Raw genomic sequence first — 15350 nt, forward strand, 5'->3', positions numbered from 1 at the left:
AGTTGATTATTCAAAATGTCAGAGGGTTCCTATTGTTGCATGACGGAGACGTGGTCCGGCGGTCTTCAGGTGTGTCTAACCAATGAAAATCAGAGACTTTCATATGTGCAAGAGAGCGGAAGAGCCTCATATGTCTCGGAGAAACTTACTGGAACCAGGGGCAGCCCTACCACTGCAGAAGATATAATCTACGGTGTTTTACCGTCATGATACTGTACTACGAAAGTTTCAATAAAATTAAAATGTGGATTGGAAAGTTAAAGACGTTCGCCGCACGATTATTTAAATTTCCCCTCTCTCACCCTGGTTTCCAATCCCTAATTACCAATCATGAAACCTTCCCACCGTTCCCGGCCTATAATCCCAATTGCCCTCTCGCCATCCCAATGGACCCCACTACAATGATAATTTTTCCTGTACCTAAACATCACGCCAAGAATAATTATATCCTACCCTTGTTCAACCATCGGGTTTTCAGAGTTATCCGCTTAGCCAAAGAGTATAGCAATGGCCTAAACAGTTGATGAGGGAGAAAATTACCCACCCTGCTTGGTGCCAAGAAACTGTCAGCGAACACCCTTTCATGCGAACAGCTTTGTTTTCTATCCCCACAAACCCAATTTTCTGACCACCTCGAGCCCGCATTCACACTGAATGTGTTTCCTGTTCGTGCATATCGAACGTTAAAAAATGTCTCCAAATAGGGTTAACGACATTCAGGTAGGCTTGGCCGAAAATTTGTAGACACCGATTATACAATGCAGTGGAAGTCGATGTGCAAATAGACAAATAGTATTGTCTCTTGCTCCTGTAACATTCTTCGCAGCCACTCCTTTATGTTATGAAAAAAAAGACTTTAATGTCTGGGGACAGATTTCGTAAAGACCCGCGGTCGTAGACTCCTTGTCAATATTGGCATTGTGCACGTGACCACGTGACAGCCACCCGCTTTTGTACCATCTCTCAGCGAACCCAAGGCCACAACACTCTCTTTTTTTAGAAAATGTGTTTATGACACATTGTGCCCAAAGATCCTTCTATTTCCTCGGTCCAAAGGAATTTGACAGCGCCCCCTGAAACGAAAAAAGGAGATTTGTCTCCTGGTGTGCCTATACGCACATTAGTAATTTCAAGGACAATTGCATTTCGGAGAAAATGGCGTTAATGCATACAGGAATCGAAAGCTGATAAAAATACTAATTTTTTGAGCGTTCTGTTCTTTTCAACATATTATATCTTGCTCAACAAAATATGCAGAGTATTGACTGTACTTAAAAAAACCCCACTATTTCGGGAGATATCACACTTTCAGAAAGTAGTTTTTATATGAATTGATACAAGTGGTGTATTTTCGTCCGTAACTAAATGAACCTAAAACACATTTTCTTGTTTGTCATTTCAGTTCCAACGGGGCGAGTCAATTTGGTGACGTGTTACTGTGACAGTGAATCGTGTCCCGGGAGTACAACATGTGATTCCACGTACTCATGCTACACCACGTGGGAATTGCAATCCGACAACACGGCCAAGTTCAGGCGAGGTTGCCTAGACTATGGCCAAACCGTCACTAGATGCCTCCCTGGCAGCAACGAGGTGAGTCATTTCGAGAGAATATGATTGACGGGTTTTACGTTTACTGTACTCTGCCCCCTAACTCTGGGGTTTCATTCCTACCATTCTGAGCGTACTGAAACTACGTAATTGCAGAAAACCCCTGGGTACTGTCTTTGTTTACAGTCCTGATTTTGATTCTGACGACGTTCCTGGATATCATATTATATTGGCTATCATAAAAGACGTTCCTAACATTCTTCAATTTTCCCCTCAGAATATCCTGTGCTGTGGAGAAGAATTGTGCAATGACAGGGACCCAGTACCTGCTGACCGAAGTCTCATTCCAGTAGGAGGTAAACAATACATGCTTGCCTCGATCTCTAACCCTGCTTCATAATAGAGTACACTATATTAATTTACAAAGTCTGCCTGGTACTTACATTTGGTTACGATATCGACTTATCATCATATTTGAATCAAAGTAGTTCGCGCCTCGAAAATGAAAGACTTAAACTTTTGCTCAAGCAAACTTTTAACCATTCTCTTTCAAACTCGAGAATAAAAATCGGAGGTCACCTTGCAAATTTGGTACTAGAGAAACGAAGTAATTAATATTTGAAATTCCAAATGGCCACTATCCTTGTGTCTCTACAGTGAAAATAAAATTTCCGAATTTCGCTAAACTGAGCCAATTAAACTGTTTATTAGTTCGCGAGCTTCAAAATGAGTCCCCAGAATTGGTAGGCCAAAAGAATATTGTAAAAGTTGAGTCTAAATATCTGTCCCTGAGGTGCATTTTACTTAACCTTCTCGCTATGTTGATCTAAAACGGAACATAAGCTTACTTCATTACCGAAAATAGTGGTGTGTTAGTTTCATTAGCAGCTCAGCACATCTCTGGGATTGTTATTACGTTTCGTTTGAAAGGTTTCGAGACGACTTTTATTACATGTACATGTGGAGATGACGCCGAGATACTAACGAGAAAAGTCTCATGAGCACTTCGCGCAACGTTGGTAATGTGAACTGAGCACGCATACGCTGAGCGTCGCTTGTGTCCAGGTCGCCACACGCCAATTATTGCAATCGGTATGGTTAGTAAAGAACGGCGTGACAGTGACTTAGTGTCCAAATGTATTCTTTAGCAAATTTATCTAGAAGTCTGACAATTAAATCTAAAAGCGATCTATGAAGTGTCCGACGCTTGTGGTTAGTATTGTTTTCAGCATAGACAGGAAGATTCAGAGAGTAAGCATTAGATAGCGTTCATCTTTCAACAGTGCAGGTGTTGCAACAGAAAGCCTTAGGGTACATCCCTGCCTCAAGGGACAGAACTTCCAGTCTGTTGATAATGTTAAACGTTTAAATGTTTTAATTTTTCAGCTTGTCAAAACGACCCGTGTATAAACGGTGGTACGTGCGTCCCCCTCGTCGGCGGATTCAGATGTCACTGTGCTTTTGGCTTCATGGGCGTCAACTGTGAGACATACCAAGGTATGTTACTGAGAATGTCAAACATTACAATGTATTCATAATCCAAGCAAGGCAGAAATTCGATTTTGATATTTTAATTGCAAGGATAGCCAAACGTTTAAAGTCAAAATTAGCATCAGGATAATTCCGTTTCTTTTGATACTAGCGTGGTGTTGCATGTAATTCGGCAGATTTGTAATATCTCCTCACATCTTCTGTTACAGCGCCAAACTGTGGCGGGAATTTCTATAACCAGCTTTCCGGATTCTTCACCTCACCGAATTTCCCCGGCCAATATCCAGACCGCAGGAAATGCCTGTACCTCATCAGTATCCCGGATGTATTTAGCATCAAATTGACGTTCAATTTTTTCGACGTCGAGGCGCGGAAAGATTACGTGGAAGTCGGCACGGGTCCGATCTTGTACGATAATTCTGTCATGATATACGAAACTAAGTACGACCCAGCCCCCTCGCCGTTGGAAGTGAACTCGGATTACCTCTGGATTGAATTTTATACAGATAACAACATTGTCGCCGGTGGTTTCAACATCAGCTTTTCAATTGGTAAGTCTGAGGGGATGGTAAAGAGATGAAAACTGGCTCACGATACTTATCTGTCAGTGAAAGCAGCTTGTATATAAAAGGAATAAATTCTTCACTGTTGGCTGGTCCCCGCCTCAGTGAAAAGCACAAGGAGGCATCTTACTACGTGCTGCTTGTCTGGTCACGTGAGACGCAGTGATCAGCGAATTCTTCACTGTTGATACACTGTGATATTACGGCAATTTTCCATTCGTTTGTGAAGTTCTTTTCCTGCGTGATAGACATATTAGCGCCCGATTGTCATTTGCAAGATTAAGACATCCACACTCAGACACACGCATGCATGCGCAGTGTGTGTAAATATTGAGTGCATCGATATTTACAATGTAAAGTTTTAATCACACAGTTCCTGGACGCCACCAGAAATTACTAAATCGGCGTATTTCTGCGTAACAAGAGAATGCAGGGTCACAGTGAGAATAGGGTTTTCAGATACGGCAAAGACCGACATTTTTAAATTAAAGGGACAAAGTCGGCCATTCTTCATGAATTTTGTTTGATACGAGATACTACTTATATTGTTTGACATGTTGAAAGATACTGAATAAGTGGGTGTGCATGCATATATTCGAGCCCGGTTTTAGACACGATACGTGAAACCAACGTGTAAATGAATTAATGGTCATGACCATTAATTCAATTTCGTATCGAACAAAATTCATGAAAAATGGCCGACTTTGTCCCTTTAATGCACACACATATACCCCGCTGAAATCAATGGAGTTTTATTATTTCCGTACTATAAAGTGATAATTCAGACATCACCGAAATAGATTATCATTAAGGTAGTAGACGCTTCGAAAGTGAAAGACTTGAACTTTTGCTGACTGACATTTCAACAAGCCTCTTTCCAAATCAAGGGCCACAATGAAAAATAAATTGCTCAATACTTACCGATTAATTCAAAATTACGAAAACACAATTTTTGATTTTCGGAAAACTAAGACCAATAAAATCTGTATTGCTTCAAGAGCTTTAAAATGAGCCCCAACAAGTGGTAGGTCAGAAAAAAAAGAATAGTAAAAAATTGAAAGTCTGAATCATTTAGGCCTAAGTACTTCTAATCATCAACTTGAACCAGTTTGCGCTCTTCGTAAGAAGTTAAGTGCATCGAAACACACTGAATAAGCTTCCAAAATACTAGGCATCAAAACTTTTAAAGCTGAAGAGCTTTCCTATTGTATCGCTTAGGGAATGTCTGTCAAACTATTTGATTTCATTATCAAGAGTTAAAATTAAGAGGTAACCTGTTCAAATATTTTATCGCGGCAGCAGAAATTTGCCACCGAGTCGAGTGAATCAATATTTGAAATCCAAAGTGGCTCCAATACCCCGCGTTAACTCTACGAGGGCTGGATTTTCTTTTTATTTGGAAAACGTATTTTGGTTGAAATTCTAATATTTGTCCTCACGGGCTTAAAACTAGCAAAAAATTATCATATTTTTTGGAGTCCTGTAAAATCTGTCATAGGGGTCTCCAGTTGTATTCTAATAATTGCATTCTTTTTGTTTTGTTGCAGATGCGAACGATTGTGACCAGGGAGGCTTCCCGTGTCCAGACGGCCAGCTATGTCTTGACGGTCCATACGGTCCTATTTGTTTAGGTAAGCAGCACCAATGAATCGGTCTTGACTGTACAACAGTCGGTTTCAAATTTCATGACAGATGTGACAACATAATTCGGAAGACAAATGTGCAGAACGATTTACAGGGCAACATTACATACCTATGCACTGTAATTATCAAATGTCGATATAGGTCAACGAGCAAGCAGGTAAGCTGGCTTACAGATTTTCAATGTATGCTGTGAATGCCTATAGACTGGAAAGATCCGTCGTTCGAGGACGCTCCCTACGCTCGGAGCGTATAGATAGCGCCCTCGAGCGACGGATTTTCCAGTCTATAGTAGTACATGATGCAGACATAGGCAGGTGTGTACTGTCGCACACGGAGAAGAAAAATTAGCAAATCGAATATTCGCGCTAATCTTGCATCCTAAATACTGGCTTGGATATCCAGCAACTGTCGTGAGTCGATATATGGCAGTTTGCAAGCAAAAAAGGCGGGCTTCAGTAAAGTTTTGAATGTACATTAAGCTTATTTGGTTGATTTTGTAAGCCGACTAAACAGATCAACAGACAAATACTCTTTTCCATCCCCGACTTCATCTCAGGGGATGTTAAAAGTACGTATAAGTGTCAAAAATGAATTCATTGTGTCATTTTAGTTAATTCACTCACAATTATACATCTTTATACAGATATTGATGAATGTTGGAGTAACCCGTGTCTAAACGGGGGCCAGTGTACGAATGGAGTCAACAGTTTCACTTGCGCATGCCCACAGGGATTTGAAGGTGCAATCTGCGAAACAAGTAGGTATTCCCTTTGTTTTTCTCTAAATCATAGCTTCCGGTTTGACTTTCAAAGAGCATTCTGCATTACTTAGATTACCGGTCACAAAATTCGAATAAAAAACCCAAGTTCCTTTGGTCTCCATTGTAGAAATTCAAGGTTAGTGAACGCGTTTTCATTGCACTCTAACGATGCTCTTCAATCTCATTTCCACACAGGAATCGACCCTTGCTTGAGCAGTCCGTGTCTGAACGGAGGCTTTTGTAGCAACCTTATCACGTCTTATGCCTGTACCTGCGTCAACGGTTACACTGGTCAAAATTGTGAATTAGGTGGGAATAACAACATTTACGACAAATACTCATCATATCTCTTTGTAAAGTAAAACATTCTCATGTTCAAAAACATAGCAACTATTTGTAAATGTGTTCCTTTTTGAAGGAATGATTGGCAACACGAACCAGAGGGAACTCTGGCGCCTTGTTTGTTCTTTCGTTTGTTTGATTGTTTGTTATTTTGTTTACAAGTATAGTCAACAAATGGTACTTTAACAAGTTTCTAATACAATCCCACATATGATACAAAGCATAATCCTCTTTTGCCATGAGGAGTAAGCACTCATGTGTGTCCACCACTCTCTAAATACTCACTCTTTCTGATAACAAACAAACGATTAAACAAGGAGCCAGAGTGCGTTAACGAGCATTACAACCGCCTTGATAGTTTGAGTTGCTACCACGTGAATAGATGACACTAAACAGACTAAAATGACTAAACACATTCTCTATTTCCAGCAAACGTTTTATGATATCATGTTAAAATAAAAACCACTCAAAAATTACGTTCGAGCTCTCAGATGATGAAAGTCATACTGTATATAAAGTTTGAACTTCCGACCATCTTGCGGAACTGAGATACGTTGACGTCGTCCCAAAACTGCCCCGGCACAAAATGAAACTTACTTGCGGTCTCGCGAGACTATACTAACGTGGCATCTGCTTCTTAATGTTGTTTCCAGATCTTGATGAGTGTCTCAGCTCTCCTTGCCTCAACGGTGCTCAGTGCATCAACGACAGAAATGCGTACAGATGTATATGCAGCCCTGGATACACCGGTGTCAATTGCCAATTCAGTAAGTAAAGTGAAGTTCAGGTTAGCTGCTGCGGTGCTGTCTTTGGAGTATTAGCCTAAAGCTACCACGATGCTGTGATTTTTGGCAAGCTTATGTTGGGCTGTAATTTTGGTAAACTACTGTCATGCTCTGTAGGCCTCCGTCATGCTGGTATTTTCGATAGGTTGCTGTGATTTTTAGAAAGCTTTTGTCATGCTGTCATTTTTTCGGTAAGCTACAAGTGTTATGCTGTTATTGTGAGTACGGACCGTCTGCCATTTTGGGTAAACTATTGTCACACTGCATACATGTACTTAAACGAATTCTCGTCCTGTAGTCCAATGTCAAGCACACCCTTACATTACAGACAAGCCTTTTTTATGGCTGCCATCTCGGGCAAAACTATTATCAGTCTGTTAATACAGACTAACACCAACAGACGGACACGGAGGAAAACAGTTTTACAGACGGACGGAACAGTGACCAGAATCGTTCTGAAGACATGAAACATTAAAATTTGCCAGACGGGCAAGACCGATCGCATGGCGGTTTACAAAATAGCGTTAGTTTTTCTGACATTTGGTACCGACATTTTATCGGTGAAATAACCCATTTCTGTTTCTGTTTGTTTGCTTTTTTTTCTTACCAGACATAAACGAGTGTGCAAGCGACCCATGTCAGAATGGCGGTTCGTGTGTAGACCAGATAAACGGATATAGATGTCAATGCGCACCCGGTTTTGCAGGACCACAATGCTCCATCAGTAAGTGATGTACCATTAAATTTAGGGAAGCGTGGTCAAAATCGGGGCATCGAATTATTTTTACTACCCGGGTTGTGACTTCTTTTCCCGAAGTAGGCAGAGCATGAATACTTTTCCCCTAGAATTCCACACTTTTCTCGTTACTAGTCCAAAGAATATTTCTTGCAAAAGGCAGCGGGCCTTAAAAATAATTATCGCTTGACAGATTTTGTTTTCGAAGTTTTGACCACCCATCCAAAGATATAATGGTCCATCCTTGCGTTAAGCTTTGAATCTTAAATAATTTATTTGATTTGGTACAATGTCGGTACTTTATTTGACGTAAATATTTCGCATTTTCTACAAACACGGCGTCATTATCTTTTTTTTCTTTTATTAAACAAAAATCAGATTTTTGTTAATAAAGGATAAAAAAACAAGACGTCATTATTAACATGACGGGAGTCTCCGTTTGAATATTGCAGATCTTGAACGAAGTTAGAATCGAAGAAAAGTCATCTCAGATCTTTGAATACTTTTCATGATTCTCAACTATTTAAAAAAATGCATTTATTAGTAAAATTTAACGAATTAATGACGATGTGTATTTCATTTCAGTTACAAATGTTAATCTTCAATTTGTTCGGTTATAATCTCTCTCCCCTCTGAATAGACATAGATGAATGTGCAAGCAACCCCTGTATAAATGGTGCCTGTTTCGACCTCATCAACGGCTACTACTGTTCGTGTAATGGTGGATGGACGGGACCTAATTGCAACATAGGTACATGCATTGGGATTTTTTTCCTAGACATGATCAGTGTAGCTGGAAAATTGAAATAAACAAAGTAATCACAAATTCTGAACTATGAGGGCACATATCCGTTGGACAGAAGGCATTTCTCAGCTTGTTACTCTTACGACAGTTGACGTCATCGAAGGCACGAGAAACTACAATCGATCGACATCATCGGCAACTAATTACAGTCATTACAAACATTTATTAATTATCATTTATTTGATTCCCTTACCCTCTTAACAAATACACATGCCCCCACCCCCCGTCCCGCAGCACAAACACATCAATAACCACATTATTTGCCTCGTTGTAGATATCGACGAATGTGCAAGTAATCCGTGTTACAACGGTGCAACCTGTAACAACTTTGAGAACCTCTACACATGCACTTGTGCCCCTGGTTTTACCGGCTCTCGTTGTGAAAGTGGTACAGACACATTTTGTTTTTATTTTATGTTTCTTTTACTTTTTAAAACTTTCTGTTTCTTTCGTACCGTTTTGTAATCTAGGTGACAACTGACAATATTTCTTTGAAAAGCATTATGCTTTCCGTCGTTAACTTTATTTATCTTTTGTTTCCTATCATCGCATGTCTTTAACAAAAGTCACTTTCACTACTTTTCCCAAAAGATCCATGTTACAACACGTCGACAGAATTTTTTAATCATGATCTCATTTTGATTTTTCTCCCTCACTCACTCTGTGTGTTTGTCTATCTGTGTCTCCCTTTCTCTGTCTCTCTACCGTTTGCTTGTCTGTCTCTGTCTGTCTGTCTGTCTCTATCTGTCCGTCTGTTTGTCTCATATTTACTCGTAATTATGATAATCTAGCACTGTGACCTGTAAATGAATAATCACTATCCTTTCATCACGCGTTAAGGGAACTATGGCCAGTAATTGGTCAACTACTTAGGGTACTATGGCCAGTGATTGGTCAATTTGTCAATTCCAATAATACGCAAAGTTTACTACTTTCAACAGAAACTATATATTGCCATGTTAGATAGAATTTCTACACCTTTCCCCATTTTCGTCACATCTTCAAAATATCAGCTTGTTTGTATGTAACTAAGTTACATACAGAGACAATATTTGTCATGCGTCAACAGTCTCGGTTGGCTGATCACGTAATCAATGATAAATTATGGCAAAACTGCAGGTAAAAGTCCAAGTAGGACCATTTGCATGTCTCAGTACCAAATTTACGTGTAATCGATCGTATACAATTTTCTCTTGTTTTTTTGCTCCATTAGCTGTAATTATTGACGCATTTTCCCTGTTTTCGCTGCTTAAAAAACTTCTCGTTCTATGACCAAAGTCATGCCGAAATAAGTATTTAATTTGTCAAGACAGTTGTTCAATGGATGATGTTATTGTTTACAACTGAATTATGGTCCGGACGAGAATTCAGTTGTCAACAATGTCGTTGACAGTTCAGTCATGTAGGGAGAGGGAAGGGGAAGAGGAAATGGACTTGTTAATCACCAAAATAATGAAAATGTCGTCAACAGTTGCAGCTTTTGTCTCTTCAAGATCTCCCGTCACTTTATTGTTTGTTCGTTATTACTCCACATGCATGTTTGTGTTTAACCAAATGTTTTCTATCATTTGCCATCACAAATGTTCGTTATTCATATCCCGTAATGCGGGATACTGTACTTTCCATATAAGTTTCTTCACTCGAACCATCTTCAACTCATTTGTTGTAGTTTTTTTTTCCTTTTAGGACTGTAAATTCTCCATTCATCTTCATTTTCACTTTTCATACCTTAAGTCTCAAACATTCTCCTTGCATCTCCTTGACTGAGCTCTGATTGAAGCATGCATGGAATGAGAATTCTGTTCTTTACAATCTTTAAAAAGCGAAACATGGTCTTGAACGAAAGCATTAACGTTCTGTCATATTTCCAATTTCTCTCCTCAAAGACATCGATGAGTGTTCCAGTTCCCCGTGCGAGAATGGTGCCACGTGTACCAACCTGATCAACATGTACGCCTGTATCTGCGTGTCGGGCTACACCGGGTACAACTGTGAGATAGGTAAGCAAAAGCGTTCCATTTTACAACCTTTGGTGTTTGTCCTGAACTTGTCTTGGATGTGTCCGGCAATCAGTAGACCAGACAGGTTGTGATATCGTAGCAACATCCAATTGTTAACCATTCAACCATTACATCATGGTTTTTGCCAAATTCTTTAGTATCCATGGTGACAAAATTTAGATATCTTCCAAGCGAAACGATGTTGACTGTTATGGAGATATATTGCGCATGTGCGTACAGCGGCTACGATTCCGCGCGATGAAGTATCGAACCCGTTCACAAATTTTCGATTAATGTATTTGTTCCAGTGACGATGGGAAAATATTATCTATACCGCTTTCATTTTATCACCCAGTGCATGGAATGCATGAAGATGTTCCCACAATCCACCTGCCACCATGCACACATCAGTTGATGATTCGTCTCTACGATTTGTGTGGTGAAATTCATTTTGATATAACGATATATGGATATAGTATTATTGTTTGGGCTCCTCTATACATCTTCTGTTCACTGAATGATTCTTCTTCACAACACCATCTAAACACTCAAGTTTAACATTCTGGTTTGACAATGACTTGCTCAGTGAAACAAACATCTGAACTGGTGAACCACGTCCTATGATTCGCTTTGGTTAAAAATTAGTTCAAACCTCTGTAGTAGTAAAGGACTAAGTCTTACCGGTTTTGGTGGCCCATCTCACTGAACAATGAACCTTGACACAAACCGCATTACCCAGAGTTCACTAATATATTCACCCTATTCACTGTGAATTGCAACAAACACAGCGCTTTTGCGTTCCCTGTGTCTTGTCGTCCGCAAGTTCACAGGAAAACAAGTAACACAGAGTGTAATCAGAGTTAGTCTGAGACTAATATAACAATAGCGCTGAGCGTATTGTTGAGAAGGAGGACGGGAATATCATGTTGACGACTTATGAACACCAGTGAGTGTGTGCGGCCGTGGTTTAATACTTTTTTCCAGTGACCCTGCTAAAAGCGATGGGTCTGAGTGACGAAGTTTTCGTATGAAGTACCGCAACTACAACAAAAGAGGTTGAGGGTTCTCAAAAAGGTTGAGGGTTCTCATAATTAATGATGTAGCCGTTTTTGTAGTTGGAAAACACTGTTTTAACTTTTTCACAAGTTGCTATGCGAAGGCACCACTTCCGCCATTGAGTCACGTTTGCTTTTGTCGTTGTTTCAACGGTATCTCCATGCAACGGGCGACAGGGACGTAAATGTATTGCGAGTGTCTATTTCTTCATAGGAAAACTTTATTTCTTTTGAACAGAAATCGACGAATGTAGCAGCAACCCCTGCGTGAACGGCGTGTGCGTCGACCAGCTCAATGCGTACACTTGCCAGTGTGCGGACGGATACATTGGTTTGCACTGCGACACAGGTGAAATGGCGTTTGTGATTTTTTGCAGTAATGTAAACGGCATATATTCGAACGTAACCTCTCCGCAGCATAGCGATCGCTTACTAATAAAAGAGCACATTTCTACCATTTACAGGAATCAAGATAAATGATGATTTTGTAGTTTTTAGCGTACCCAATATCTAATATGCTTAAAACGGTTGTATGTGCTAACACTGAGATATTGAAATAACGGAAACGATATCATTATGATATGAGGTCGTACTAATTATAAGTGAAGGTCAAGACAAATTCGAAGTATGTTCTTTGCACCACCTAGCTTCTTTTTTCTTTAGATTTTGATGAATGTGCCAGCGATCCTTGTCAAAATGGAGGAAACTGCACTGATGGAGTCGATGGGTACACCTGCGCGTGCGCACCAGGCTATCAGGGCCAACAGTGTCAATTAGGTAACCAGATTAATAGGATTTATTCCTACAAATTTAACAAGTACAAATTGTCCGTTAACATTTCCCCTATTGCAATGATCATTGTATTGAATATACACGAACCATTCGGAATCTCCGATATGCAGGGTCCCATACTTAATTTTCATATATAATTTGGAATTCTGAGGTTTTTTGTATAACTCTGTGGTCTGATTAACTTGTGAATGAAAATTGCAGTCAGCAGTCAGCCTGCTGATAGAAAGTGCTTCCTATATTTGGGCTCAGACAAGTACCACCGTGACAGTGGCGGCATTTGATGAGCATCAGGCCGCATCATCAACCCTGTTCAACTGAAACTTTTGTCGTTTCTTTCTGATTTGGAGTAGATCATGTTGAAGTTCAGCTTCCGAGAATTAAGCCACAAGGGCAACCATAAGTCTTGTTTCAGATGACACGAGATGACCGCCTCTAATTTCATTTATGGCTTTCTAATTCTGCCAGGTCAAATATTATGCTAATATTCTGAAAAATATTACAGTCAAAATACTTCCACTCATATTTCAAGTTGCAAATAGTCAAACAGCTTCAGGAACTCGTCAGAAATGCGCGTTGTAGATTTTTTGATAACGCCATGTGCAATTCAAATTGAGGAAAGGAACTGTCCGCTCTGAGCCGTTACCTTTAGAGCAACTAAGAAGACTTCACAAAAGAATGAGATAATATTGTATTCATTGATTCAAAAATGTTGTTATTTTTACCCAACAAATTCAACTTAGCTGACGTTGTTAACTTAAACATGAAAATTGTATTCACAAGGCTAAATAAGACATGGCGATAGCTACGAAGAGAATAACGTTTGTAACGTTTGTAGTCATCTTTGTTTTCTCAAGAACCTCATTTTGGTCATAACAATTGTTTCTTCAGATTTCGATGAATGTGCAAGCCTACCATATAAAAATGGAGGCACATGCACTGACCGTACAGCAGGGTACAGTGGTGCCTGCGCTCCAGGGTACCAGGGTGACTATTGTCAGATAGGTAAACACCAAATTATGACATTTAGCTGTACAACAGACGCGATAGCTCCCTCGAAGAAGACATTTGACACCACTTTCATTTCAAAATAACTAGATTCGATGATTTATTCAGACTGGCTTTTGTTCTGAGAAGCCAAGTTAAAGTGGAAAGTTAAGTAAATTAGACGCTAAAGACCAGCGATAGTTCAAAGATTGAGAGCAATGATAATTGAGTTGTTTTTACGACAAATCGAACGTCAATATTGTCAATGTCTTTTATCACCTTATTCACTTCCCTTCACTAAATGGCACCGTTCTGTCTGTTGTCGACAGACATCGATGAGTGCTTGAGTAATCCATGTCAAAATGGCGGAATATGTGAGAATTTGATAAATTCCTACCAATGTCGGTGCCAGAAGGGATGGACCGGTACAAACTGTGACACAGGTGAATCACAATGTCATGTGAATTTGAACTCTTTCAAGACACTGCAACCTTCTGAAATTGTTCTGGTTATGCGGATGGGGATGGGGGCTTTTGCCGATGCATGAAAGTATGTAAAGTTAACAAGTCTAATATGCTAACAAATACAATCAAGAGCAGAAATCTCAAAACACAGACTTGAATCTTTTAAAAGAGGAAATTCACTCAATTCTGCCTTCCCAGTCTTTTATATGTCTAATCTCACAGGACTATATTTGTTGTTTATACAATTAATATTAGTCGCTATACGAGGATGTTCTTCTGGTGCTTTTAGTGTTATCATCTATATGTACTCCATACTCACATTTTCGTCAACTGCTTCTCTATCTCTAGACATAGACGAGTGCGCAAGCCTGCCGTGTCAAAATGGCGGCACGTGCACTGATGACATTGCAAGGTACACCTGTGCATGCTCTCCGGGCTATCAGGGGGATCAGTGTCAGTTTGGTAAATACCTGATAAATCTCATGAGTTGGTACATTTACTACCCCAGTAACTATAAGCAAAGGTGTAATCAGACATTAATCAATAACTTTAACACACTGTGTCAACAATAAAATTATATTAATTTAATGATTAAATTTATTTTGTTTGATAATTATATTAATTATTAATATTCTAATCAATATTGAGTGTTATAATTAATTGATGATGTAAACAGTTAGTTAACATTAATAAGTTAAAACACAAGTAATGAGTGACTACTCTATTGATCCACGAGTAATTAGTAATCAGTGTATGTATAACATAAAATTAATTATTTAGTATCCATTGCTCTTGGAATTTTCAGTGACTTGTTCATTATCCACAGATATAAATGAATGTTTGAGTGGTCCGTGTCAAAATGGCGGAGTTTGCATGAATTTGATAAATTCCTATCGATGCCAATGTCAGGATGGGTGGACCGGTACCAATTGTGATATAGGTGATTGTAATCTCTTCAATTCTATGGCGTCACTCTGAACGGCTTTAACTGCGCCCAGATCACCACCATAGAAAGGATAACGCAAAATGCATTTTCAACATGTGAACTGTTGTGCAAGACACTCCTGAAAGACTATTGTAGACGACACTTATCGTAACATACCCTGGTTTTGGCACACTCGTTGCTCGCCCGCTTACGCTTCCTTCATTTAGGCAAATTGAGTCAGCTAACCCAAATTCCTGGCCCACTGTACTTCACCCGACACAAAAACTAAGCAGTCGGAAATTGTGTGAACGTGATTGGGAGAAAGTGGAAATTTTTTTTACTTTAACGTTATTAGTTAGACAGTGCCGCAATTACAAGGCGTCTGTGTTTTGTGTACGGCGATTTTGATGTCATTACTCCGTAGCATATACTTCTTCATCCTTGCCTTACTGC

At 39.6% G+C, this 15350-nt stretch overlaps 1 protein-coding gene across 26 annotated transcripts in view; it reads left to right on the top strand.

Moving 5' to 3' along the window:
- Positions 1-15350, top strand: part of LOC139151507 (fibropellin-1-like) — a 68546-nt gene that overhangs the window by 16506 nt on the left and 36690 nt on the right. For 9 of the 26 annotated variants that reach the window (XM_070724389.1, XM_070724368.1, XM_070724379.1 and 6 more), the window contains exons 2-18: positions 1403-1593; positions 1829-1907; positions 2938-3048; positions 3252-3593; positions 5153-5236; positions 5893-6006; positions 6205-6318; positions 7005-7118; positions 7747-7860; positions 8513-8623; positions 8952-9065; positions 10564-10677; positions 11971-12081; positions 12396-12509; positions 13838-13951; positions 14321-14434; positions 14799-14912. In XM_070724389.1, the coding sequence (XP_070580490.1) occupies positions 1403-1593; positions 1829-1907; positions 2938-3048; positions 3252-3593; positions 5153-5236; positions 5893-6006; positions 6205-6318; positions 7005-7118; positions 7747-7860; positions 8513-8623; positions 8952-9065; positions 10564-10677; positions 11971-12081; positions 12396-12509; positions 13838-13951; positions 14321-14434; positions 14799-14912 (2169 nt within the window). The remainder of the gene's footprint in view (positions 1-1402; positions 1594-1828; positions 1908-2937; positions 3049-3251; positions 3594-5152; positions 5237-5892; positions 6007-6204; positions 6319-7004; positions 7119-7746; positions 7861-8512; positions 8624-8951; positions 9066-10563; positions 10678-11970; positions 12082-12395; positions 12510-13837; positions 13952-14320; positions 14435-14798; positions 14913-15350) is intronic. The other 17 variants (XM_070724384.1, XM_070724386.1, XM_070724387.1 and 14 more) reach the window with 10 other exon arrangements.

This window comes from Ptychodera flava, chromosome 15, assembly GCF_041260155.1.
Source record: "Ptychodera flava strain L36383 chromosome 15, AS_Pfla_20210202, whole genome shotgun sequence".
In the NCBI taxonomy this organism is placed as follows: Eukaryota; Metazoa; Hemichordata; class Enteropneusta; family Ptychoderidae; genus Ptychodera; species Ptychodera flava.